Source organism: Herpailurus yagouaroundi, unplaced genomic scaffold (assembly GCF_014898765.1).
Source record: "Herpailurus yagouaroundi ecotype Mexico unplaced genomic scaffold, PumYag 77, whole genome shotgun sequence".
Lineage (NCBI taxonomy): Eukaryota > Metazoa > Chordata > Mammalia > Carnivora > Felidae > Herpailurus > Herpailurus yagouaroundi.
The window spans coordinates 81,329,458-81,357,261 of record NW_024412388.1 but is presented as its reverse complement, the minus strand read 5'-3'; the positions used below and the strand labels follow the sequence as shown (position 1 = coordinate 81,357,261).

Sequence of the window (27,804 nt, the reverse complement as noted above, 5' to 3'; positions counted from 1 at the left end):
GCCGGTCCGTGGCTGCAGGACGCGCCCCTCCGGGAAGGGGGCGCTCCTGCCTGGTCATTCGCCCTTAGGTGGGGCCCATCGGCGCGGCTGGGGACCCGGCAAGCAGCCCCCGCCGTCCTCCCGGGCCTGGGCTGCTGCCGGACCGTGCGTCTTCCCTCACCCCAACCCCCCGGCCGAATTCAGCCACAAGCAGAGTCAGGCGGTTACGTGGCCAAACTGGGCCCCCCATTGTTCCTTGCCTCTTCCCGGGGAGGGGGGCCGTTGAGCGGTCCACCGACCCCAGGGACCCCTGGACGCTTCACAGTTTCCGAATTGCGGTGCCTTGAGGCAGATTAACTGCTGCTGCTGCGGAAAACGGAGACAAAGCCTGAGTGCGCCGCTTTGGAAGCGATATCTGCTGTAGAGTTGAGATTTTTTGTAAAACCGAAGTTTGTAGTACATTAGACTTCAACGGTATCAAGGATATTTTCGTGGGTTGCTTTTGTTTTGGGTATGTTTGCCGAGGCGGGTTGTAGTGTGGAGCGATTTGCGTTTGGAAACTCTCAGCTTTGCCACTGCCTAGCATTAGGAATGCATTGGGCTTATCTTTGGGACTTTTGGTCTGGGAAAGAGATGAGAGGCGTCCCCCCCCCTCCCCAAATCCTCTCCTTCCTTCCTCCCTCCCTCCCTGCATTCCAAGCCCATGACATCAGGGGTTTCTGGGGGGAGAGAGCAGCCAATCGGCGCGGAACTGCGCACAGAACGCTCATTGTCTCCTTTCTGCTGTTCTGGCCAAAGCGCCACAAAGGAGGGCTGCTGTGGTTTAATTCCCATTAACCTCCCGGGAGCCGAAGCATGTCAGGATTGCCACCGCACCGTCCGACCGCTGGTAGAATACGCTGGCATTGTCAAAGCTGCAACATCCCAGTGTTGAGGGTGCACGCGGTGTGGAGTGAATTATATAGAGGCAATGAAGCGCACCGTTGTCAAACCCCAAGGGAGAGTTATAGCTCTTCTCCCCCCCCCGTTACAGCCTGCGCATCCTGATTCAGTTAATAAATTCTGAACAGTCTTTGAGGCAAAGAGTTGATTTTAACCTACGAATCCAACATTGGAACGTTTGGGTTCTTTACTTTGTCTAGTGCGTTGCCCTTATTCGAAAATAGTTTCCTGAACATTGTTTTTAGAGGACAGAGAAATGGTTTGTGTCTGATTGTTCGGTTCTTTCCAGGGTTTACAAATGGAGCTTTAGGAATCCTTTCAGAGGAATCCGCAAGTCCAAACTGTTGGATGTGATACCCTGGCCTGGCGTGTACACATTAATTTTAATTCGCCCTTGTGATTCTTGGCTGGGGACGGCTGAACGGTTGAGTCTCTACCTTTTGCATTGTAAATGAGGTCCTGATAACTTTGGCAGTCCTTCAAGTGACTTATTTTTCTTGGATGTTCATATCCGTATTAATTTCTTTTTGCTGACTAATGAAGCAGCTTCTGCCCTTTTCCTCCTTTTTATTGAGCAGACTGAAGGAATTGCACACACTGGCTCGATCACTGTAATTGTACATTTTTAAAAACAGTAAAACCTCAGTTTTCAGAGCCTTTGGAAAGTTATAGCTTTGAGTTTCTATAACTGCGGGTTTATTCCTTTAAGCACAAAAGGCATATTTTAACTACCCCATTCATTTATATGGGCCCTTCATACAGTACCCTTTCATAGGAAGTCTTTTGATCTTAACAGCACAGCAGCCCCTCGAGGTGGGAGGGATTGCTGGGGCTATCCAACATCATTTATAGGTCAGGATGCCAAAGCTCAGAAAGGGTGTGATTTGCTCAAGATCACAGAAGAGAGTTGGAATATTCTAAGAATGTAAACTCTCAAAGTGATATCTTAGTGAAGTAGTTAGGGATATTCTACTACCAGTCACTGTTGTCTGCCCACCCCCCCCACCCCCCACTTTTGCTGTCCACCTGTCACTTCTTGACATTGTAATTACTCATCCAATGCTGTTTTCATCTGCTGTGGGCTTGGAAATCAAATATCCATGTTTGGTAAGGCTTTTGTATGAGATACTGCATTTCAGCTGTGGACACAGTGCCAACAGAGGGGTGGGTATATGGAACATGAACTTTGACACTGCTTGGTTTGGACACTTTTTGATTTCTTCCTCTGTTTTCTTTATGTATTGCATAACTGATATGTTGCTTAAATGTAAGGTGTGTTTTTCCCGCCTCTTAAAACTTTAACAAAGTGGAAAAAATACAAACGTCCTCAGGAAGCAGTGTGGAACAGACCTTGGATTCAAGCAGACATGGGTTCTAGTTCTCCCTCTGTCACTCTGCCTTGTATGATGTTGGGCAAGTTCATGGATATATCTCTGTCCCAGTTTCCTAATCAGTAAAATGGGGGAAATAATAGTTACCAACCCTAAACACTACGGTGAGATGGGTCTGCTTGTAGTACGTACTCGGTGACTATGTTGTAGCTATTAGTTCTTAGTCATTGAAAATTAGTATCGATATTTTATTTCTTAGACTTGTCACTGACTCTGTAAGTATTCCATTTCTATTAAATAAGCCTTTGGTCTTTTTATACTCCAGCTGTGAAAGCAGTTCGTCAATGAATTGAGGAAATCTTTGATCTTAAGTACTTTTAATTAGTAAAAGTGCAGGGGAAAAATCTGTAAACTTAAGATATTTATTTGACAAGATGATAGATAATACATGGCAAAACATATCAGACTTACTTTTTTTTTTTTAATGGCAAAAGTTTGAAAACAGCCTAAAAAAGTAGAATCTTTCAGCATGGACTGTGAACTGCATCTTTAAACAACAAAAGGGTCAATAACTTGCAATCTGCAAAGATCTTAATAGAATAGTAGGGTCAGGGATAATACAGATAACACGGAAGCTGGTGTAGATAATTCTGTGGGATATGGAAACACTCATAAGGTAGTAAGGTCCTGAAAAGAAAGAAACAGAAAGAAAGAAATAGGAAGAAAGAACGGAGTAAGGTTGAGCCAGACCCCCCACTGCATTTTGGGGACCAAAATGAAAAGGAAAACAGTTTTGTGCCTTTTAAGCTGTGAGAAAACATGACGGGTCCTTAAGGAAAGCACAGCATTTCCTGACGCTTGGCTCTGAACAAGATGTTGGAGCCAGTAGACCTCCTTGTAAAGTTGAGGATGCAGGGAAGCATACCCTCCCTGGGCTCACAGCAAATGCTGTGGGGAGCTTATAGGTCCCAGGGAAGGTGGAGGAAATCAGTTGTGGAGGGAGTGGGTGGAGCTGAAATTACCTCCGTATCTTTGAGGGGGGTCGTCTCTCCGAAATATTAAGAAGAATGGGAACTGGAATGAGCGTTCTCACAGTTTTCTCACCTGGAATGTATGGTTTGAGCAACATAGCTTCTTGCGGAATCTTCTGGGTTGCAACAATGGTAGCCCTCAACGGTTAAAAATCATGTTGGAAGACTTACTACTAAAATTGTAAATCGCTGAAGAGTAAGTTAAACAATCATATAGTAACAAATAGGACCAAATGTCCCGCGAGGCCTGCCAGCCAGCCTGCCTTTGGACAAGCAGTTGCTCTAAGAGTGTTCCTGATCACAACCCCAGGTGATTGTGGACTCCAGCCGCAGATTGCACCCTAAGGTGGTCTGCTTGGTAGAGCACCGGAATCATGGCAAAAATGTAGCTGGGTCTAGCTTTAGTTTGTTGTTGTTCCACAACCAACGTAGGGCTTGAACTCACAACCCTGAGATCAAGAGTCGCATGCTCTATTGACTGAGCCAGCCAGGCGTCCCCAGACATAGGTTTTTAATTCAAAGCTTTTCTTTACGGTCTCTTTCCACCAGCCATAGGGGTTCCAGTCTTATTCATTGATGAGCTACGTCAAGATCTGTATTTCAGGATACAACTTGGGATATAGTTGATGCTTAATAAGTATTTGTTGATTTAATGAATTTATCCATCAGGAGTAGATTTTACCATCTTTAAAAATTGGAAGTTAACCCTATTATTCTTCGCAATAGAATTCTGTAGTGCAATGTGATAATTTGGAAGGACAAGGTGATTTTCACAGATTGCTTTTCTTCAGTTTGTTTTATTAATGTTACACTGGAAAACTTATTAGCAAGATAATTCTTGCGCTTTTGCTGAGGCTCTTTCTTTGACTCCCAGATTAGGGAGGAACAGTAGAAGGCCCCTCTGTAAGGCTCTGTGGGATACCTGCATCTCCCAAAGACCACCTGCAAAGTGGTCACTCAGCGGATCTGGCCTCCTGGGTGGGAGATGCCATGGTGGTTTACCTGCCCTCTTTTTTTCTCCCCCTCTCTTGACCAAAACAGTTCAAGAAAATACATTTGCTAAATTGAGAAGGGGTACCATGCTTTCTTCTCTAAAATGCTGAGACATATTTACTCTGGAATTTTAATGAAGATCATTATCAAGTTCACTGTGCTGTGACCACAGCTCTTTACACTCTTTCCTTTGTGGAAATTGTACTATTTGTCTCTATCCACTCCTTTAGATTTCAGAAATAAGCCTGATGGGGTGCCTGGCTGGCTCAGTTGGTGGTAGAACATGTGACTCCTGACTGATCTCAGGGTTGTGAGTTGGAGCCCCATGTTGGGTGTAGAGTTTACGTTAAAAAAAAAAAAAAAAAAAAAAAGCTTGATGAGGAAGATGTCACAAGTACTGTCATCAACCAGAGGTGCATCCTTCCCCCTGTACCGTTTCCCTTCCAGGTTCGGATCGTGGGGGTTAGTGAGTATTTTCACCTAAAAGTGTTTTATGAACCGATCACTATTATCTGTGACATTAAAAAAAGAAGAAAATGAAGCACAATTGGATGGCTTTGGTTTTTTAGCCAATTATACCATTACACCCAGCAGAATGAGAAAATGCTTAACTTACTCTCTCAGTATGACTAGGTGGTGGGAGAGGGCTCGTCCTTAGAGGTTTTTGGCAAGTTTCATTTTATTCTAGGCATTAGCCTCCTACAACATATATTCTGTGTGTGTTGCTTCTTCCTAACCCTAAATTCCTGGCCATACTGGGCTTTTAGCTGTTATTCACACATCCTTGTGCTCAGGTTTTTGTTAAGGATTTCTTGAGCCCAGAGTAGATCCTGGTTGTGGGGCCTGAAGCATATGCAGTGTGGGAGGGCGGAACATGTCAATCATTCCCAGAAATACAAAAATACCTGGCAGATTTTATAAAAACATACGACCGTGGGAATCCTTGTGAACTTGAAGATACCTGATGCTTGTTAGTGAGAAAGTAGATTCTCGTGCCTAAGACCGTGGACTACGGAGACTGCGTTTGAATCTTGTTTCTGCCCCTTACTCTGCGACTCTGGGCAAGTAACCTGTGTTTCATCTGCAAAATAAGGATATAGAAATACCTGCCTTCATAGGGTTGTTGGGAGAAGTAAAATAGACAGTCCTTGTAAAGTGTTTAGAATCATGCCTGGAACTACAAGCACACATCATGTAAATGTTTGCCATTGTTCCACGTTGCTGGCTGGTTCTCTGCTGGTTACGTTCAGTCCTGTGTTCTACTGAGCTTCTCTTGTTTTCTGGATATTGAGATTATCTCCAAGACTTGGACATTCATTCAGGAATCTGTTTGTATCTGAATGAGGCTTCTGGCAGATAGGGGACCACAATGCCAAACAATACCTCTGGATTTCACTTCTGTGTCCAGAATATGATCTGCCCCTAGAGTCCTTATCCAAGACTCCTTCCCCTGGTAGCCTGTGCTCCCTCTGTGAAATGCCAGGGTTCGAAGCCTGTTCTCATTGTGTCCACATTGCCCCAGAGCCAGGTGCTTCTCGGAGAGCTTGAGGCTTTGCTTTCTGGCCATGTTATTATTTGGCTCTTTCTTCTTAAGAGATAGATTTCTGTTAAACAAGATAAGATGCCTCTTTCATTTCTTGCTTGCAGATAGGGCTCATATTCCTCCATAGTGCACTGATGAACATATTTACCTCTTTGTGTTTATTCATTTATTTTTAAGATTTTATTTATTTATTTATTTATTTTTAATTTTTTTTCAACGTTTTTTTATTTATTTTTGGGACAGAGAGAGACAGAGCATGAACGGGGGAGGGGCAGAGAGAGAGGGAGACACAGAATCGGAAACAGGCTCCAGGCTCCGAGCCATCAGCCCAGAGCCCGACGCGGGGCTCGAACTCACGGACCGCGAGATCGTGACCTGGCTGAAGTCGGACGCTTAACCGACTGCGCCACCCAGGCGCCCCAAGATTTTATTTTTTAAGTAATCTCTCCACCCAGCGTGGGCTTCAACTCACAACCTGGAGATCAAGAGTCACATGCTCCACCGCCTGAGCCTGCCCCTACCCCTTTGTGTTTAAATCTTGGTTGCACTGGAGGCCTTCAGTGTCAAATGGTCTTAGGAAGGCTTCGCATAGACCTGTGTGAAGGAAGTCCCAGAAGATGTAGTATTAGTTTTCCCCCATAAGGAAGGGAGGGAACTTCTTCAGCATCTTCCTTCTGCCAACAGGAAGCTTCGGGGTATGAGTGCCATCAGTGGCCTGCAGTGGGCAGGCCAGGGGATTGGAGGCAGGAGTGCAGGGAAAAGAGATCTTTGGGCGTGGAAGGACTCTTTCGGGTGAGACATAACCTAAGCATTTATGGCCATTTTCCTCTCCTCGCTGACACGTTTCCAGGGGATCCTGGCTGTGGAGTGGCTAGACAGGGCTGGCCAGGACCTCGTTGTTTCTCTCCCCTTCCCAAGTTTTTGGACATTGATCTTTCTTCATTATCCCCCGCCTCTCAGCCTGCTTCGTGCTACACAAGGCTCCACAAATGGGAGAGAGAGTGTGTGCTTCACGATCCCAATTTTCCCTCCCTCCTTTTGTTTCACATGGGAGGAAGTTGGAGAGAAAATAATCAATACCATGTGTAGTAAGTCTCTCATAATTCAAACATGTGATTCTACTCTGAATGCAAAAATAGCAACAGCAATCATAGTTCTGATCGAGTACAGAAATCATACTTAGGTTAAACGTCATATTGTGAGCTTGTCAGGGTCCTTGGCCTTCGCAGCTAAGCCGGAACTCTGGGGCCGTTCTCGAGAGTTCACGAGAGTTCACGTATGGCCACATCCCTCCCCCTGAATGGGCCCATTCTCTGCTCTGAAGACTGGGAGGCATTTGTCTCTGCTTTTTCCTTACCTTTCTTGAGAGACCTGTATGTTGTAGAAATCCCTCAGCCCCACCTCATCTCGGCCACACATACACACAGGCGTGTGCTTTGCCAGCCAGGCCTTCGTTTTGAATTTTCTTCCCCTCTGGGCTTGATTTTTAAATTTTCTTCTTTTCCATGACTGCTCTGTTGACACCCTTTCCTGCATTCTGTCTTACAGCACCTTCTAAAACATGCCTGTCGTAGGAGGTTCCTTTTTATAGGGGCCCGTGGAGGAGTTAAAGTGTTTCTCGTCTGAGACATCTCTGCCAAATATCTTCTTATGAACTTTTGAACCACGCTGGCAACGCCCTTTGAGACTGCTGATTCCCCATGGGCTGGTCTGAATCAACATTTTCTCGAACTCTGCAGCATGTTCATGGTGCATCAGTCTGATGCGGTGATGGTGGTAGAGGTTGCTTCTGGATGCCCTCTCCTCCTCCGGGAGTGGAAAGGACTTCATGTGAAGCCGCAGAGGCCCAGCCTGCTGCCTAACCCTCCTCTGGCTGGCTGGCAGCACAGCCCTCTGCCAAAGGCTCAGTGTGCAGCGTAGACACTTCCTGTCGGGCTGGTTCAGGGGGGTGGGGGTGGGAGAACATTAGTGGAGGAAAAGACGTAGGCTTTGGGGCCAGACCTGGGTCCAAATCCCCGCTGAGCCCATGACTTTTGGACAAGTGATCTCTGTATGGACACAGTGCATCTACCTTGGGGCGCCATCTTCCTTGCTTGTGAGAACCTCTTCTCTTTTTCTGTTCTGATTTTGTGACTGAAATATTTGTTGTGAAGAGTGCAGACAGTGAAGTAGTGAAAGTATCCTGTATCCCTTACCCCCTACCCAACCACTGGTGCAACTCTGGATATCATTCGACCATTTTAGAACTGAATTGTAGTCTTTTGTAGAGATTCTGGTTATTTATTCATTACCTCCCTTCTGGTGGATATTTCCTTAAAAAGTACTTGTGTAGAAAAGCGCATAACTGTTGACCTAATACATAAAAGTGTTATAGGTAGTGCCAGATGACGCTCTAAAAAAAATTAGTTTATCCTTCCCACCAAAGGTAGGAAAGAGAAGGTGGTTCTCCTCTTGGTGGTAAACCAAAATGATATCAGAGCAGGCTTGTCAAAATTGAAGTCACTTGTTTTAGTTCATTATTATCAAGTCACGGGTCACTGACATCTGTTGACGCCTACTGTCTGTCACCCCGCCACTCAGGTGTGAGTTGGCAGCAGAGTGAGGTGGGGGCATCGCTTTTACAAATTATTTGATGATACGTAGTTTTTAAAATAGAAAGTCTAGGCAGCATCAAGATGATTTCTTATCAAAATGGCTATCAAATAGTGTCAAGTGATTGTTCCGTATGATGTTCTGAGTTTGAAGGAGGAAATCTTGATGGTATCTGGACAGGAGTGGCCAGCAAAGCACACATAGAAGGGCAAGGGTTGACATTTATTGACTTCTTCATGATTAACGTGAATTAAATCCTTGATTCTTCCCAACAACTCTCCGATGTTAAGTGCTATTAATGATCTCTGGTCTACAGGTGAGGAGGTCCCAGCACAGTAGAGCTGGGATTTCAACCAGAGCATTTAGTTGCCAGAGCCCATGCTCTTAACTGTTTTAATCAGAAGCCAGAACTCGGGAGAACTTGCATCTTTCAAGGTGAAGAGGAGAAGGCAGACCAGAGAGGGAAGCTCTAGGATGAAGTTCTTTAACAAGCGGCCACAGGGAGGGGGATTGGAGGGGCTTTCCGGAGTGCTGCAGAAACAGGCCACTGGAGTTGGCTACTGAGGGGTCACTGGTGACCTTCTGAGAGATGGTCTTCCATAGAGGAAATTTCCAGAGATGTTAGGAAGAAGTACTAAGTGAGGAAATGGAGAGGTTTGTCATGAAATGAAAGAGAAAACAGGAAGGTGTTTGTAGCCGGCAGCAGGTTTAATCAAAGATTGGGACACCTGGGTGGCTTAGTCGGTAGAGCAGGAGACTGATCTCGCGGTTGTTAGTTCGAGCCCCTCATTGGATGGAGATAATACTTAACAAAAAAAAAAGTGATGAGTGCTTGTCGTGATGAGCATAGCATAATGTATAGAGAAATAGGATCACTGTGCTGTATACCTGAAACTACGTAACACTGTGTGTCAACTGCATTCAAAAAAGGGGGGGAAAAGGCACCTTTTCAGACAACTTAGGGGGTGGTGTGTGCCCACTGATGGACCAAATAAGGGGAAGGCCTTGGTGTGCACTTTGAGTGGGACCAAAGCAATAGAAGGAAGAAGGTTCACTGTGAAAAGCTGGGAAGGAGCAAGAAAGAGGACCTGGAAACAACTGAGGTGGGTGAGACCTCTCCTCCTCCTTACCACCGTTGTGTTCCCCTCCTCACGTGAAATCAGGGTGTTCTTTGCTCCTGGCCTTGTTTTCCCGGAGCCACTGGGGTCTGATGGTGCAGGCAGCAGCAGTGGGAGGGGACCGGCCAGGCTGACGCCTGCCTGTGGAATATACTGTTGATTCAGCTGCCGCTCTCTGCTGAGTCCTGCTGAGGCCCCTTTGCGGCCTGTGTACTGCTCTCTGTCCTCATTCCCTGGGCCCTTCATCTGGAAGGGATGCAAAGTTGGGTTTATTTTGTTTTTGTGCCTGGATGTCTATAGCAAGCCTTTATTACATAGTCTCCAAGAGGCTTTTTTTTTTTTTTTTTTTCTCCAAGAGACTTTTGCACAGCACGCTGATGGGGGATCCGGAGCTTCCAGAGGAACTTATTTTCCTTTGTTCCCTGCTCTCAGATAGCATTAGGTTGGGTAAAATGTGCAGTTGGCTTTATTGTTGAGATGTGGAGGGTGCCGTGTGACCTCATCACGGGGTCTTCTTGGGCTTCAGGACTGGAAAAGGGAGCCATGTGGAAACGTATTTTTTTAAGGAACTCTGTCAGTCTTGTAACTTCCTTCTTTGTTGCAGTGTATAAGAAGCCTGGGCCATAGTTTGCATCTGTCCCGTCTTTGGTGGCAGTTGTGTAGGACTTGGTGTCATGAAGGTGTTTGAACCTTATTTTTGACTTCATCTTTTTTCACACTCCGCATTAAAGCAAATCAAACCAAAAACCTTTTTACTTAGTGTCTCAACAAGTTGGGTATCCTATATCTTCATATGCTATTTCATGATGTAGGTCATACAATTTTTTAAAAAGAGAAAATGTGAAATCGCATCCTGCTTTTTTAATGGAGATTTCCTACCTAATTTTCACTGCGAAGAAAAAGGCCCTGGTATCTTGCACAGTTAATATATCCTTAAGACTCCTGTGAAACCTCACTAGCAGCATCTAGCCTGTGTCTAAAGTGAGGTATTTCAACTCTGTTCTTCACCGGTTGTGTAAAGCCAGGTCTCTCAAAGGGACAGACTCCGCTGTGGTTAGAAAAGGCATTCAAGATCTGAGACCTAGAACTGGGCCCCCAGCAGGAGCTCCTGATGTACTGAGGGCTGACCAGAAGGCTGGGGTCTTGCTCCTCCTTGGCCTTCGTTCTGCCCATGGCCCAACAGTAGCTCAGAGGAAGGGGGCAGTGTGTGTTTGACTCACTTTTGGGGTGGACAGCTGGGAGCACTTCGATGAATGTGGTCAGTGATCTGGGAGCAGGGAGCATTTCCCAGGTTGGTAGAGATGAGTTCCGTGTAAATACAATGTACACTCAGGGCTTTGGAGGTGGATTTCATGCCTCCTCAGGTCACAAGGCCCGTCCTACTAAGCAGACTTGCTGTATAGTTGATGAGGAGTGAGTATACATTCTAAAGCTATGGAAGGAAGACTTGCTGCCTTGATGCCCCTTGTAATGAGAGAAACCAAGGACAACGTTTCAGTGCCAACCATGTGGCTGACTCACAAGTTATTCAGGAGGCACCTAGGTGCCTACTGAGGACACCAGTACCTGAAGATGTAGATGGCAGTAAAAATGGCAGATGGCTGCAAGTCTGATGAGCGATGAGTGAGGCGGACCCTCAACTATCCTAGAGGTGAGGTGAAGGAAGCAGAGTGTTCAAGAGCATCTCTGTTTTCATCTCTTTGACCTGAGGGGCTTCTGTGACAGTCCCCTTTCAGCAGGATTTCTACAGCAACATCAAATTCAAGACCCAGCCAGCCTCCTTCCGAAGCAAGAGAATGCTCTCCAGCAGGTTTTCTTGGGGGTCTCCTTCCCCCTGTGCTTCGCTGGCACTCACGTGCTCTCCATCCTTACATGCTGATTGTATGTCTCCTTAGAATTGCCACATACTTGTCTTGGGTCTGCCTGCAGTGTGGCATTCAGAACAGATTGACTTCCTCTTCTACAGGACTTTCATCTAAATATTCAGATGGTACTAGCCTGTTTCTTCTCCTGCCCCCAAAGTCCCTTCTAGGTTATATATAGCCATTCCTGGCGAACAGTCTCTCATTATAGGCTGTGTATGATTTTTCTGATCTTGTCCCCATTCAGTTTGCCCCTTCTAGAAACTGTTGCCCATTTGTCAGTGTCCCCTTCTAGGCTGCAGCACTCAGAATTCATCATGGTAATGCCACAGATATGGTTTAACCTACCAAAGTCCAGTGGGATTATTAACTAACTCCTTTGTTTGACTACAAAGCACTGAGTCATTCTGTTTTGATCACTGTAATGAGGTAGATGAGGCACCTCCATGTCAAAGGATTCCAAACCTTGCTTGGCAAGTTGGTTTTCCCTCTTTATAAAGTAAGGGCGATGATAATTGCATAAGGTTTTCTAGTTTACATGCTCCTCTCACACCTGTTTTATTTAAGTAATCCTTTCCTTGGCTACCTCATAGAGCTGTTATTATCAAGCAAATAACACAGGCAATAGTATTTTATAAAGAATTGTATACCTGTGCAGACCGAGAGAGTGTTAGCTTTTTTTAGACAGAGTTGTTTAGCTTATTGAGTATGCATGACGAGTTCTAGAACTTTGGTGCAGGATTTTACATATACCTGGAATAATTTATTAAGCTAGGATGTTCTGAATCTGAACTGTGTTTCTTTTGAGCTATTCCTAATTTAATTTTCTATCCGTTTGATAAGTATGTCCAATAGTTTCCAGATTGCCAATTGTTAATTTGTTACCAAGACAGAAGAGAACAGATCTAAATCTAAGCCTCAAGGTACATATCACTGGAAGCTCCTCCTACCTTGACGTAGATCCACACAGCGGGCATGGTTGTTGCTTCTGACCAGGCCCTACTTCTAGAGTTACTAAACTGGACCTAAGGAGTGCCATGGACATAGGGACTTTTATGAGAAAGTAAAACAAATATGTCCCTAGTGGTCCATCTAAGATTACTAGATTGGTAGATCAAGGAGATGTGGCGCCTGTAAAAACCAGCAGTATTCATATGCAGATGTCTTTCCGAAACAAGATAGATCTTTAAATCTGTGGCATTTCTCTAGTTGGGTACTACTACCAATGGATGAAAAATCATTTGTTGAATACCTACTTTGCGCTAGGCATGGGCTCTAGGGGTACAAAATGACTAAAGCCTGTCTTGTCCCCAAGGAGAGTACAGGCATGTTAGATGTGTCTTGCATAGGTATGCTGGCTCCTGGTAATGGATGACTTTCTCTACCCACCTCTGCCCAGGTACCTGCACACTCTCTCTCCAGGAGTCCACTCTAGCATGACAGCCAGGCTCTTCAGCCTATAGTAGAGGTAGTTGCCTTTCAGGTGGGGGTCAGGAAGCAGCGGGCCCTCATGCAGGTTCCTGTTCTTTTGTTTGCCAGGGCATCTCACATCAGTGAGCTGTTTAATCCATGCATCTTTGTTCATCGTTCTTTCTGAGTCTGGATCCTTCTGGGAATCCAGCCTCTGTGCTCACTCCCACCTTGTTTAATTGAAATTTCAAAGTCCAACTTTTAACTATGTATATTCTAAATTGTATATTCTAAACTGAAGGTCTTTTTCTAGTTAGAGAAGGCAAAGTTGACCTTCTGTTTTTTCTGCATTTTCTTATTCATTAGTTATGCGGTTTGCTTTATGCATTGGACTAACTCCTCTTAGGGCATTTTAAAAACTTTGTCAGTTTCATAGTATTGGTACATTGAGCCATAATATCTTTTCATTTATCTGACTATACGTATTCAGAGAGAAAAAGTTGTGCTGGTGCCGTATGCTGACATGTTGATCTGAAGGTCCAGCTGTACCTCTGAGAAAAGGGCCCGGCTTTACAATGCATTTAGGCTCTTCCTGGGCCAGCGCTCTCACCAAGGAGAAGGCCATGTTCAGTTTGAGCATGAAGATCATGAGGCCCAATGACAAGAAGCTGGACAGCTTCATGTCCGGCATATACCAGGCTCTCCTCAAGCTGGGGATGAACTCGGACCTCAAAGCCCAGCTAAAGGAGCTGAATATAACAGCAGCCAAGGAAACTGGAGTTGGTGGTGGTCCAAAAGCTATTATCATCTTTATTCCCGTTCCTCAACTGAAATCTTTCCAGAAAATCCAAGTCTGGCTCATCTGTGAATTGGAGAAAAGGTTCGGTGGGAAGCATGTTGTCTTTATTGCTCAGAGGAGAATTCTGCCTCGGCCAACTCAAAAAAGCCATACAGAAAATAAGCAAAAGTGTCCCAGGAGCTGCACTTTGACAGGCGTGCACGACGCGATCCTGGAGGACTTGGTTTTCCCAAGCAAAATTGTGGGCAAGAGAATCCACGTGAAACTGGATGGCAGCCAGGTTATAAAGGTTCATTTGGCTAAAGCACAGCAGAACAATGGGGAGCACAGGGTTGAAACTTTCTCTGGCATCTATCGGAAGCTCACTGGCAAGGATGTTCACTTTGAGTTCCCAGAGTTTCTGTCGTAAACAAATATGATTAAAAAAAAATGCTGTTAGGTGTCCCTCTTGTTTACCTGAGGCAGATCTGGTTTTCCATAGCCCTGGAATATACTCATTTGCCATCAGATCTTTAGCACAGTTCAGACCGTGGAAGGAGTCTCAGATTCTATAGTGACCTTGAGGAAGGCATGCAATCTACCTTGACCTTATCCCAAACGTAAAAGTGATTTTTTTTCTCTAGAATTCCCACCTCTATCACCCTTAAGATACAAATCTGTTTTAGGGCGCCTGGATGGCTCGGTCAGTTGAGCAGCCAACTTCAGCTCAGGTCATGGTCTCGCAGTTTGTGAGTTCAAGCCCCGCACCAGGCTCTGTGCTGACAGCTCAGAGCCTGGAGCCAGTTTCAGATTTTGTGTCTCCCTCTCTCTCTGCCCCTCCCCTACTCATGCTCTGTCTCTCTCAAAAATAAACATTAAAAAAAATTTTTTTAAAGATATAAATCTGTTTTTCAAAAAGTAGTTACTTTATCCTTTTCATCAGCAATAATCTGAAAAAGAACGAGAATTGGGGATGCAACGACATGCAGGAGTGGGCATGCTGATGAGTGGCAAAGGGCAGTATCCCAGATGAGTCCCAGTGGAACTTTTTGAATCATAGACAATAAAGCGAACAGTTTGTAGTGGGGTTCAGTTAATAGTTTGTAATTTCTGTGCTCAAGCCGCTAAAAAAGGAGAGCATTAACTCTGATGTGTCAGGCATTGAGATGGGCTCTTCTTTACCTGTGGAGCAGGCTTCATTCTCACATTGGTCCTGGGAGGAAGACGATCTCCCTCACCAGGGTTAAGTTATTTACTTAGGTCGCACTAGAATTGGGAACACAGTTTTAGGAAGTTTTAAAAGTTTGATTTCAAGACATGTGATCTTTAGCTTGTTGTATCCACAATGTGAATACTTTAAAAATTTGCCAAGGGTGGGGAAGGTTAAGGTAGGTAAAAAAAAAAAATGTTAAAGCCTCTTCATTGTCTTCATGAGGTATCAAGAATGGCAGATGCTGGGGGTGCCTGTGGCTCATTGGATTAAGCATTAGATTGTTAGCTCGGCTCAGGTCTTGATCTCAGGGTCATGAGCTCAAGCCCCGCGTTGGGGTCTGCACTGGGCATGAAGGATATCTAGATATCCAGATAGATAGATAAAAAGAAAGAAATATATTTTTATATAGCAGGTGATAAAGAAGGGAAGAGGCATCGTGGTATTTCAGGTGGAAATCTATTTGGTAGTCCCAGGGGGTTCTGTTCTTTAAGGTTTTATTTTTAAGTAACCTCTACACACAACATGGAGCTCAAAACCACAACTCCGAGATTAAGAGTCATATGCTTCAGGCATATGCCAGCCAGGCATCTTTTCTTTATTTTAAACATCCCTTTTCTGATTACAGTTTTCTTTGGAAGGGTGTTAACACTGTATTTAATAGGTATTTGTCTCTTTCCACTAGAATGTAAGCTTTTCAGGCGGAGACTTTGCCTTTGAACCTAACTGGAATGTAGTAGCCACTTGAATAATGGACGGAAGGAAGGCGTAATGGAGAAGGACGTTGGAGGAAGAATCCATGAGGCACAGGAACTCTTGAAACAGAGGGACGCTGCATTGAATAGGATCGTACTTAGAGGGTTTGGGGTAATGCTGGGTTACCTTGGTGGTGTGAGACAGGGAGCCTAGTGATCTGGAATTGCCCACCTCCAGGTTTTACCAAGCACTGTGAGAAGAATATATTGTGAGGAGTGCATGGGAAAGACACATCTTCATTCTTTCACAGATTCTAGAACATCCGTGGGTGTAAGCGGGGCCATCCGACAGTTCTTGTTATATATATAATCACTGCCCCTCACACGGGTGCACCCCCAGCTTCTTACTAAATTGCACTTGGCTGAATGCTCCCTGCTTACACTGAGAAGCACCATAAAACAGTGCATAAAACAGTGCACTTTGGGGTCACTTGTTGAGATGGTTTTGAAGCTCCGTTTCCCTCATTGCTCCGAATCCCCTTTTAGGGATTTTGTCGGGGAATTTCTCAGAACTCCTTGGCTGGGAGCGCTTGGCTATTGGCAATGAGCAGGCTTTCGTCTGCTCTAGTGTCTGTCTCCCTTTACTGTTGAGGCGTCGGCCCTTGGGTCTTGTTCTTGTGAAGGGAGATGTAGTGTTATTTTATACTTGATTCGCCCTAATGTATGTGTGCACATGGCAGAAGTGGCAGACAGGTGCTCACCTCTGGGAAGGGAGGAGGATTTGGCAGGGGGAGGGGAGGGAGGTGAAGAGAAACCTGTGCATTTTTACTGTCTGCATGCTCCTCAACCTTTTTTCCATCACTGCTTCCCCAAAGAAAGTTTTTAGATGTTTTTCCTAATTACCTCTGGACTCCCACCAGATTTAATACAAAGGGATAGAGTTTGTTGGGGAGGGTCACAGGTTACCGTAAGGTCTACGGTTGTTTTCACTCCCACCACAAGAACCCACTGTCGTCCCTTTGCGGGGCCATGTTACCCCATTGAAAATGCACACTCTGCATGCTTCTGCACTGTTTATTTATTATTATTCTTTTTTTAAACAAGTGTTATTTTAGAGATCCAGGAGAAAGGTCATACAGCTAGAAAGGATTGAGCTGCCCTTAAACCAGAGGGTGACTCCACACTGGTTGCTCTTAGCTCTGAGGAGCGAGCCCAGGGAAGGGCAGAAGGCTGAAGCCACCTGGGCCTGAGCGGGGCCCCAGCACAAGAGGAAGCGGGGGTGGGCAACCGAAGATACCAGGGGGGTGGCAGCAGGACTGGCAGAGCTCTGACTGGCCAGGAGGATGACTGGCAGGAGGTTTCTCTTCACCTCCAGCCCAGATGCCCCAGAGGCTTTTCTGTCTTCATTTTCTTCAACTTTGATTGTGTTTGGCAAGGGGAATGTTGGTGAGCTTTAGTTAGGAGCCTGCAGCGGGGGTTCTCCAGTGATGGTACCAAAGTTGTCCGGACGTGCACCTCCCCGGGAGAGGGGTCAGGAGGCAGGGCTCTGGGAAACGCTGCTGTGCACTTGAGGGACTCAGGCAGAAGGTCTGTGAAAGTAGCTTGGGAAGATCAAATCAAATAAATCTTGAAGAAGAGTAAAGAAAATGATGTTTATAAATAACTCAGGAAAGTGATTTTTTAAAATTATTTTATTATTTCAGAGAGAGAACATAACTAGGGGAGAGGGGCAGAGAGAGAGAGAGAGAGAGAGAATATCAATCTCCAGCAGGCTCCACACTCAGCGTGAAGCCCAACACAAGGCTCAATCCCATGACCCTAGGATCATGACCTGAGCCAGAATCAAGAGTTAGACAGACGCTCAACCGACTGAGCTCCCCAGGCCCCCCAGAAGAGTCATTTTTAAACAAATCAGAGTGACATTTCCATGATGTATTAATGAAGTGAGATTAAGTAATCTTTTAAGCTAGTTTTCTTGTCAGCATTTTCTGCCTGATGTTCAGAAATTAAAGCTTTTTTAGATAGAAATAGTGAATAAGTGTTACTGGCCAGACCTTACTTTTTATTTTTAATTGCTCTCAGTCCCTTGATTTTACAAGTTGTTTATATAAAACAGTTAAAAAAATATCCTCTGTAATTAAAGAATATAACCATATTTGCTTGGGTTGTGTTCTGATACACTTTTAAAGGAAGCACTTCCGATTTCTGTGTCCTGTGGAACAGTGCTGCAGGCCGGGAGCTAAAAGAAAATTTGAAATAGATTTTTTTTTTCCTGGATGATTTCACAGGAATTTTTTTTTCTTCTTAAACTCACAAGTACATATTCTGAAATTCTGAATTCTATTTAGCTGGGCTGTCCGCAGAAAGCTCACTTATTTAAAAAAGTGGTATTTGAGTAGAAAAATCCTTGCTGCTCCTTTACTTACAGTTAAATCCTAGGCCAGGAGCAACAGTTACAGGATGGGGATGCATTCCTACTTTTCATCTTTAGATTAGCACTTGGGGTCTTGAGCTTTGCCTGGATGTGCTTATGAATTTTTTTCGTGCATGTGCTATTACATTAAGTCTGGAGACGGAGTCGGCCGTCCAGAGAGCTCCAGCTTGCAACTCGTCAGTGGTGGAGTCAGGGTTTGAACCCTGACTAATTCCAGCTAATTCCAGTCCTTGATTTTTCTCTCCTCACTCCCTTGATGAGAACAGTCCACAGGGAAGATGAATTTCTCTCTGGCTTTTCTGCTAGGATATTTCAAGTTAGATCTGTAATCACTTTGTGGTTTGGGGCATGGCATTGAATCTGTCAGACACATTTGCATAAAGGAAACATAAATATGCTTTTAGGGTTTTTTTTGTTGTTGAATAAAAATTTGTCTCATTGGGGCTCATCCCCCCCTCCAAAACACCCCCAGCCCCTCCAGCGTTACTTACATTTTTACGTTTGGAAAAATTAAGAGAATGAATTTCCCTCTAATTTTTGCTGGTTGGCCAAACTGTGTAGACAATTTAGAATGGAAAGAGACCTAGTGCGCTCATTGGATTCAGCCTTCTTTCTGTGTAGACAGGAAATGGATCAGAAGCTAGATGGATTGACTGTGAACTAGGGCCCATAGCAAGATGCGTGGAGCCAGCTCAAAGCCCTGGCCGCACCCCTCCCACCCTAGCCTACCAGGTTTGTCTTCAGATTCATTGAAATGCAACTCCTAGTTGAGTGTTTTGCTTTTGAAAAAAAATTCAACTGGGAGATTGTTTTCCACAGCTAACACTTACGGAGTGCTGGTTTTTCCTTTTCTTCTTTGCTGGTCCCTTTCCAGCCATACCACACACACCCCACCCCGCCCACATTTCTAGCTTTTTTTTCTAGTCACCTAGAACCAAAATCTAGTGCGAAAATCTTAAATTTTTTTCTGTCAAATTATTTACTGCATTTTCTAAAGATGCCATTTATCTAAATAGATAGGTCCCCCATGTTGGGGGAGATACATTCATTATGTAAGAATACGTATCTGAGGTGTAATAGGAGTAATGCCTCCTTCCTGCTCACCAGAGGTGAATGTGTCCCGTTGGCAACACCTTCCATCATCACTGCCTCCTTCTTTCCTGTTCCCACATCCAGTAACCCAGACTGGCAGGAAATCAAATAAATGTGGCATTTTGGGGGTGGGGGGGATGGAAGTACCAGAGGGCAGGCAGTTAACACACATTGTGTACTAGCTTTATATTGTGCCTGACCTGTCTTTTATAAACTAACCTCCAGGCCAAAATTTGATTCAGGACACCTTGCACAGCATTAGTTATTTTAACATGAAAATGTAAACTCATTGAATTTGCATTTAGAATTCTGGCTAAGTAAATCTGCAGATCAAGGACTGCTTCTCTCTAAATGATACAGTAATGAGTGGAATCCAATGATTCTGCCCTCCACAGTGAAGACGGTGAATCAGAAACCCTGCCCGGCCGCTTGGTGGTGAGGGTTCGGGAGAGGGCTCCCTGTGGAACTAGAACTTGAGGGCCCTTTCCACAACAAACTATTCATTTCAGTAATGAAACCTAATCATGTTTTATGGAAGCAAATGTTTCTGTGTTCATTTCCGTTTCCATAGATGCTGCAACAGTCAGTTACAAGCTCATCATCTCTCCATCCCCCTGGGCATGATCTGCGTGTTGCTGGCATTTCACCTGTGTGAGAAGAAAAATGACACATAATCTCTTCTTTCCAGCTGTGTTCTTCTTAATTGGTTGACTGACCTCTTTAATATTCCTAGGACAAGGAATAGCTTGAGAACTGGTTTTTAATAATATTTTGTGTAAATTTTATTTTTTTTTTTAATTGAGGTTTCTGGTCTTATTATGAAGAGATCTTTGAAAATCTGTGTGTAGTAGGTTTTAGCGTGTATAATAGTATAGGATCTGTGTTTGTAAATTGCCTTTATCATAGGATTCTGTTAAGTAAGGAATTTTTCTTTTAGTTGTATTAAATGTTTGGAAGTCAGGTAGTATGCTAGGTACACTAAGAGTCTAGAAGTGACTCCTGTGAGTTTATAGGATATAGACTACATAAACAGAGCTTCTTAGTGTAAGTTGTACTTACAGTACAACGGTCAGTACCAAGGAGTGCGTGCATGTGTGTGCACATGCACATAGTGTGCATTTGGCTGAATAGAGGCGTAGAAACACCAGAACCCTGCAAGCAGCAAAACTATTGGCCGAGATGCGTTGGCAGGTTAAGACACTGTGTAAAATAGGTGCATGTGTCAGAATCCTGCCATTCTCTTTTTTGGGAATTTGGTGTTTAATGACTTAATCCTTGAAATTTAATATGACGACTGCCATACTGTAATATGCTATTAACTCTTGTCACTTCCTGTGTGTCATGAGTGGAAATCTGTCTTGTTTTGATCCATAGTTTCTCCTTCTCAATCCCAGCTTCTCTCCCTGTACTGTTCAAATTTTCTCTAAGAACCACCTTAACCAAAATTTTTTATTAGTTACTGAAGCTGTAATAGTTGGTTAGGTTTGCCAGTGAATTCCAATGGGTGTAATTTGCTGCATGTCACAGTTGTGGTCTTAATGGATAAGAAAAGTAGAGCAAGCTGAAGTCAGCAGTTTTTGATGCTTTAATGAAAATTCTTCCAAAGTTGGTTAACTTGTATTTCAGATCGCTTCCAAGTATGATCATCAGGCAGAAGAAGATCTTCGAAACTGGATAGAAGAGGTGACAGGCATGAGCATTGGCACCAACTTTCAGCTGGGCTTAAAAGATGGCATAATCCTCTGCGAGTAAGTTTTGGCCATTTCTGTTCTTCTGGTCCTTTCCACAAGGCTTCCGTGCTGCCCTCCTTCCCAATCCAGGGTGTCAAGCCTTAACATTTCAGAAATGTTTTTAATGCTTTCTTACTGATGTTAAAGGAGCCAACTTTACATTCCAGTCCTTGTTTTCGTATGAACAATAAATGTCACCTGTACTTTACTTTTCAGACTCATAAACAAGCTACAGCCGGGCTCAGTGAAGAAGGTTAATGAGTCCTCGTTAAACTGGCCTCAGGTAAACAGCTGGACCTGCAACCTCTGGTTATTCTTTATGCAGTGAAGGTTTGATTAAAGTAGACATCTTAGCAGAAATTAATGCACGTGGCTATATTTTATTTTTTACTCTGCTTCCATAATTACTTAGAATTAGTTCTGTGATTATTAGATCCTTAGCTTAGAAGTTGTATTTAGTCTGTCAACTCTTGGAGAGTATTTGACACAGCTTATACAGAGAAATACAATCTAGACCATATTGATAAACGAGGGAAAAAGCAAGGAGTTTAACAACTAATGGTTGATTGTAGAACACCATATTAGGCAGTCTTAGTTCACAAATGGGTGTGGTTACATAAAATTGGATATTTTGACTATATATTTTGAGATAATAAATTATTAAGGTGAGTAATTCTGTACCTTTTGACAGAATTTTAGCCCTGGATAGCTCAGACAGAATCACAGAATTCTTTTTTTTTTTTTTTTTTTTAATTTTTTTTTTAAACGTTTATTTATTTTTGGGACAGAGAGAGACAGAGCATGAACGGGGGAGGGGCAGAGAGAGGGAGACACAGAATCGGAAACAGGCTCCAGGCTCTGAGCCATCAGCCCAGAGCCTGACGCGGGGCTCGAACTCACGGACCGCGAGATCGTGACCTGGCTGAAGTCGGACGCTTAACCGACTGCGCCACCCAGGTGCCCCCAGAATCACAGAATTCTTAAAACTATCTAAGGAAGATCTTGCCTTCAAAGCCTTCAAAGAACTGAAAAAAAAAATGACTACGTAAAAATAAAAAGACCATTATGTGACCTACTGTAAGATACTATTTACTCTTTCCGTTTCCAGACAGAGCTGTGCTTAGTATGTATCTGGTCAAGACTCCTTGCCAAGTAACTTTCTGCCTGGCATCTTACAGTAGTCACGAAGGCTTATAATGTTTAGATAATGTGAATGTCAGTGTTCAGCTCCCAAAGTTATATGGCTCTTTTCCTTTATAGTTGGAGAATATTGGCAACTTTATTAAGGCTATTCAAGCTTATGGCATGAAGCCACATGACATATTTGAAGCGAACGATCTTTTTGAGAATGGAAACATGACCCAGGTTCAGACCACACTGGTGGCTCTGGCAGGTCTGGTACGTATATGTCTTTAATGGCTGCTTTTAAAAGTCCCACCATGTTGGTGATGAATTAGGTCTTTTCTTTCCCATGGGAGTTCTGGCTAGGCGGGGAGCAGCCTCTGCCTCCTCCATAATTATTAGCTTTATGGAAAGGCTGCTGACATCAGCTGCCTCCTATAAGAGAGCTGAAGCAGAACACTTAACATTTCAGAGCCACAGGTATTACTGACTGGCCTTAAATCTGTTTTTCAACCCCTCAGTTTGAGTATTACCTAGTGAAGCCTTCATCTACGGACAGTAGCGTTTCTTTGTTGTTCCTTCTGTGAAAAACTATTGGCAGAATCTCCACTCCAGTGTTCCTTTTTAGTTAGTGTGCAAATTTCTGTCTAGGCTAAGACAAAAGGATTCCATACAACCATTGACATCGGAGTTAAGTATGCAGAAAAACAAACAAGACGTTTTGATGAAGGAAAATTAAAAGCTGGCCAGAGTGTAATTGGTTTGCAGGTAAGCAACGTGTTACTGCTTGATTCGGTATTGTCAGTTCTCACCATGTAAAGTGTGTCTCTCATAAGTAAGGAATGGATGAGATCCATGCTAATGTAGGTTTTGGGGATGGATATGTGGTTTATATAATTTATGTCCATTCAAAGCCCCTGAGACATTGATGATGGTTTCAGAAGAAACCTCAGGCATGCCATCAGACTTGACAATTGTTTCTCTAGGAAATGACTTTTCCTCCCTAATTACATTGTCTTTATTTTTTTAAGAAAACGTGTTTTATAAATTCCTAAATGATACTGACCAAATGAGGCAATTTTATAAAACCTCAATGCCGAAGTCATTTATTTGCACAATACAGCAGCCAAGCACTACTGGAAGCACTTAGTGCGGGTATTTTCCCCTGGAGAATGTTCCCCTGGAGAATGTCACGAAACCACCACTGAGAAGTGTGCCCTCGCGGCCACTGCATCATGTGAGGTGGATTTATTTTTGTACACGACAAAATCGTATCTGGTAAGAAACTGGAAACCTGAAATTCCAAACAGTAGTCAGTTGGTTAAATTATAACCACACAGAAGGAACCAGAGTAAGGTAAAAATGATACACAAGAATTCAAAGATTAAGGAAAACAAATCAGGTTACAAAATACAATGGTCAGTGCGATCACGATTTTACTTTAAAGATGCACATGCCTATTTTTGAATGTACATGTATTTACATGCATGTGTATTGATAAATATATACACAGGTAGAGAAGATAAAGCCTAGAAGGACACACACAAAGGTTTACAGCTAATATCTGGGTGGTAGGATTGTAATGATTTTTTTTTCCTCCCTCCCTTTTTAAGGAAAAAGACCCATCAGAAATGTGTCCCCAGCTAATAGAACTGGGTATATCGGTTGGCCTTAAAGCCATATTCTCAGTGGAGAAAAGAATTCTTGTTCCTCTGAATTTGGTTGAGTTCACATTCCTCACTCTTTCTCTCCGGTGACATGAGAGTTGGAGGAATCAAATGTGGTCCTTTTCCCATGAAGATGCTGGTGATCTCAATGAGACTTTAAAGAAGCCCTTGTTGAGCTGCCAGAGAAGACACCTGGCATTTGCTGTCACTTTTTATACAAACCCCTGGAGTAGAAAAGCATGCTGCCTAGTCAGAGTGCCTCTGTCCCTTTAAGTGGCTGATGCAGTACCTCTTAATTTGGTTATCTGTGCTGTATAGACAGTAGGGAGAAGAGGAGCAGGGGTAATTATTCATAATTCTGCCCTCTAAAACCTTGAGATTTTTCTTTTTAAAGTGGGCACCTTGGGGGCGCCTGGGTGGCTCAGTCGGTTGAGCGTCCGACTTCGGCTCAGGTCATGATCCCATGGTCTGTGAGTTCGAGCCCCGCATTGGGCTCCGTGCTGACAGCTCAGAGCCTGCTTCGGATTCTGTGTCTCCCTCTCTCTCTGACCCTCCCCCGTTCATGCTCCATCTCTCTCTCTGTGTCAAAAAAAATAAATTAAAAAAAGTTAAAATAATAAAGTGAGCACCTTGAAAGTTGTGAAAGCATGGAGATTTTGTATCTAGCTAGCCTCAGCACAAAAAGGGACTTGTCAATTGTGCCCCTCTGTCTTTTTAGTAGAACACAAAGTTTTGCTTGTCATATATGGCGGTGACCTGTGATAATCATTGCTAATTTTAACTTCAAAGATGGGAACCAACAAGTGCGCCAGCCAGGCAGGTATGACGGCCTATGGGACCAGGAGGCATCTTTATGATCCCAAAATGCAAACTGACAAACCTTTTGACCAGACCACAATTAGTCTGCAGATGGGCACCAACAAAGGAGCCAGCCAGGTAAGCAGTGCCTTTTTATACTTGGAGCAAAGAGTAGAGAAGGATCATTTAAATTAGCACTTAACTTACTCTCTTTTTAATGTTTAATTTTTAGAGAGGGAGCAAGGCGGGGGGGGGGGGGGGCACGACATAGGGCTCTGTGCTGACAGCAGGAAGCCTGATGTGGGGCTTGAACTCAGGAACAGTGAGATCATGACCCAAGCTGAAGTTGGATGCTTAACCAACTGAGCCACGCAGGCATCCCACACTTAACTAAGTTCGAAGGACATATTTTTTGTACGGTATAAAGTACATTCCTTCAGGAAAGTTGGTTTTGCTGAGAAAGCAAAAGAATCAGAGGACCTTTCTATAGGAACACAAGTATGGTGTGTTGGCAGTCAGAACAGCTGGTCTTTCCGTCTAACCAGAAGAAAAGAGATACGTTTATTATAGCAAGTTTATTTCTTGCTCCAGATCCAAGTAAATTGCTCCTTCTAATGCCTCTGAAACTTGGTAGGTAAAATGATCTGGTGTTCTAAGGAGGAGTTAGGTGGGGCTCTAGCATGGTGAGAATGCCAGCATTCTAACACCATGCAAGATGGAAGTATTTCCTTGTTAAAAATAGATCAGCCCCTCATAGGGAGGTTCCCATAACCACTGGAGAGCAGGCAGGGCTCACATCCAACAGGAGTGGGGGATAAGGTTTGAAAAAGCTTTCTCCTTGTGACCTAAAGTTGAGATGTCCTGCCACATGTGGCACTGTCTTGTATAGGAGCCATTCAAGTTTCCTTTTTTACCAGTTAAACCTGGACTGTCTGCTTGGCATAAATGGAGAAATGAGTTACTGTACTTGTGGCTGGCTCTTTGAGACTTCAGGCCTTAAGGACTGCTTGGCATAAGTTCTGCTGAATGTGTGATGAGCTTCTGAAATGGATGGCCTGGAGAGTGTATGTGGTCATAATAGGTACTCACATGTAACTCTCCAGGGTGCCCACATTACGCTGTGCTTTTTACATTGGTTATGTTGAATCCTCTCCTAAATCCAAAGTAGGTGGTATTTTCTCCATTTTGCATATGAGAAACCTAAAACCAAAAGTATTAGCTTGTTTAGAGGCCACCTAGCAGTTTTATAGCAGAGCAAGGATTTAAAGGAAGGGCTGACTGGGGCGCCTGGGTGGCGCAGTCAGTTAAGCGTCCGACTTCAGCCAAGTCACGATCTCGTGGTCCGTGAGTTCGAGCCCCGCGTCAGGCTCTGGGCTGATGGCTCAGAGCCTGGAGCCTGTTTCCGATTCTGTGTCTCCCTCTCTCTCTGCCCCTCCCCCGTTCATGCTCTGTCTCTCTCTATCCCAAAAATAAATAAACGTTGAAAAAAAAAAAATTTAAAGGAAGGGCTGACCTAGTTTGAAAGCCAGTGAGTATTGGTATTTAAGACAGATTCAGCATCAGGACTATTTGGTAAGCTAGCTTTACCCCTGAAATGAAGTTATTATTACATTAGCGTTCACAATGTGAATTTCATAACTTAGAAAATGTTCAGCAGAATAGATTTTAGCTGCTGTTTTAACTTTTATACTATGTTCTAATACCAGGCGGGAATGTTAGCACCAGGTACCAGAAGAGACATCTACGATCAGAAGCTAACATTACAACCGGTGGACAACTCGACAATTTCTCTACAGATGGGAACCAACAAAGTTGCTTCCCAGAAAGGAATGAGTGTGTATGGGCTTGGGCGGCAAGTATATGATCCGAAATACTGTGCCGCTCCCACAGAACCTGTCATTCACAATGGAAGCCAAGGAACGGGAACAAATGGGTCTGAAATTAGTGATAGTGATTATCAGGCAGAATACCCAGATGAATATCATGGAGAGTACCAAGATGACTACCCCAGAGATTACCAATATGGCGACCAAGGCATTGATTATTAGATTTACACAGAGGAGCTCAGTATTTAGCCCGTTTTTATTCAGTGAGAACCAAGCTAGCCTTGAGTAATTTTTATCTTGTCTTCCTAAAACACTATTATGCTTATTGTACCTAAAAGAAATATTGCCTTACGTACATTCCCTTTTCCTTTTTCTGCCTCTTCCCTAAATAGTTCCCTTTTAGTGCTGTAACAGTTAAATCCTACAGCAGAAGCAATAACTCACATATGAAGTAAAAAGGAATACTGTGAAAGGGGAGTACTCTTGTACAGCCAATTCTCTTATTAAAGACCTATGCATTTTTACAATCTACTTACTAGACTGGGATTTTCAAACAATAGGAAGCTTTTTTTTTTTTTTTTTTTTTTTTTTTTTTTACAGTTATCTGGTTTCTATGTGGAAGACTAAAGTCATGCTTAGAGCTAAATGTGGTCTTTGCCAACTAAATTTAAGATGCAGCATTTTAGAAATTTACATATCAATGTCTACAGTATTGTTTGCTAACTTTTAAATAAAGTCCTGATCCGTGTGCATTTGTGATTATATGTGTACTCATTCTCTTACCTAAACCGACAAGATCTTTTCAGAGTGGTGTTTCTAAAGGAGCGTGTACAAAATCGGCCTGCAGACAGTTAGGTCTGGGTGGTGTGTGTGCTCTTCCTGTTTGTGCCAATGTATCAATGTAGAGTTGCTGTTCCCTTCAACTGTATTTATTGCTGCATTTCTCAGCATAAACTTATCCCGTTGTATTTTTTATAAATAAATATTTTTTTTGAACATTCATATGAGCCACAGGCTGATTATTTTCTGGCTAGCTACCAGATAGGTGAAGGCAGATTTTGTTTAAAAAGTCCTCTTTCCCAGGTCTTATAAGATACTTTATCATTTCTTTACTTAATCCACACAACAATGCACTCTATGCTGGAGACTGAGGCTTGGGAAACCGTAGGGACCTGCCCATCGTACACAGAAAAGGACAGCCAAGATTCAAACTAGTATTTGACTCTTATTTGGCCCTCGCTTACTCCATCGAGACTCACGTGCCTCAAAAGCACCTTAAATCCAACTTGGAATAATCTTCAAATCATCTTCAGGAACATTGGTGGGGACGGGGTGGGAGTATTTTATATTCATACCCCAAGGTGGATATACATCGATAAGGAACTACTGAATCTGGAATAGGATATACTTTTATGGTTCTGGTATTATAATGGCCAAACAATAAGGACAAAGACAGTGAAGAATAGGGTCTATCGGCCTTACCATTTATTCTGTGAATGGCTCTTAGAAGAAGGACACTTTCCAGGGGCAACACTCTAATGGGCACCTATCACACAACGGGCTGGAGTTCTGTTCCCTCCTCGTTCCTTAGTGAGTTCTCCTCCCCCTGTGCCCTCGTGTCTTTTAACTTGTTGATCCTTTTTACAAAACT

At 43.6% G+C, this 27,804-nt stretch overlaps 3 protein-coding genes across 7 annotated transcripts in view; 2 read left to right on the top strand and 1 right to left on the bottom strand.

Moving 5' to 3' along the window:
* The window catches only part of CNN3 (calponin 3), a 27,742-nt gene extending 589 nt beyond the window's left edge, over window positions 1-27,153 (top strand). The window contains exons 2-7 of the mRNA XM_040471037.1: window positions 20,637-20,758; window positions 20,957-21,023; window positions 22,001-22,138; window positions 22,514-22,630; window positions 24,319-24,465; window positions 26,034-27,153. Coding sequence (XP_040326971.1) covers window positions 20,637-20,758; window positions 20,957-21,023; window positions 22,001-22,138; window positions 22,514-22,630; window positions 24,319-24,465; window positions 26,034-26,375 — 933 coding nt within the window. The 3' untranslated portion in view covers window positions 26,376-27,153. The remainder of the gene's footprint in view (window positions 1-20,636; window positions 20,759-20,956; window positions 21,024-22,000; window positions 22,139-22,513; window positions 22,631-24,318; window positions 24,466-26,033) is intronic.
* LOC121027511 (40S ribosomal protein S7-like) lies at window positions 9,272-14,351 on the top strand. The gene has a single exon (XM_040471039.1). It carries the CDS (start codon window positions 13,377-13,379, stop codon window positions 14,007-14,009), a length of 633 nt encoding a protein of 210 aa, XP_040326973.1. The 5' UTR covers window positions 9,272-13,376; the 3' UTR covers window positions 14,010-14,351.
* Window positions 16,545-27,804, bottom strand: part of SLC44A3 (solute carrier family 44 member 3) — a 339,154-nt gene continuing 327,894 nt past the window's right edge. For 2 of the 5 annotated variants that reach the window (XR_005788769.1, XR_005788770.1), the window contains 2 exons: window positions 27,636-27,804; window positions 24,465-25,527 (listed from right to left, as the gene is read on the bottom strand). Coding sequence is in view for 1 of the 5 variants with exons in the window: in XM_040471033.1 (XP_040326967.1) it covers window positions 27,703-27,804 (102 nt within the window). In the remaining 4 variants the exon portion in view is untranslated. Of the gene's footprint in view, window positions 17,111-24,464; window positions 25,528-26,825 lie in introns of those variants that run through there. The other 3 variants (XR_005788767.1, XR_005788768.1, XM_040471033.1) reach the window with 3 other exon arrangements.

What these genes read in the sequence shown, in the direction of transcription:
- LOC121027511 (XM_040471039.1), top strand. Translation starts at nt 13,377, where the DNA reads ATGCATTTAGGCTCTTCCTGGGCCAGCGCTCTCACCAAGGAGAAGGCC.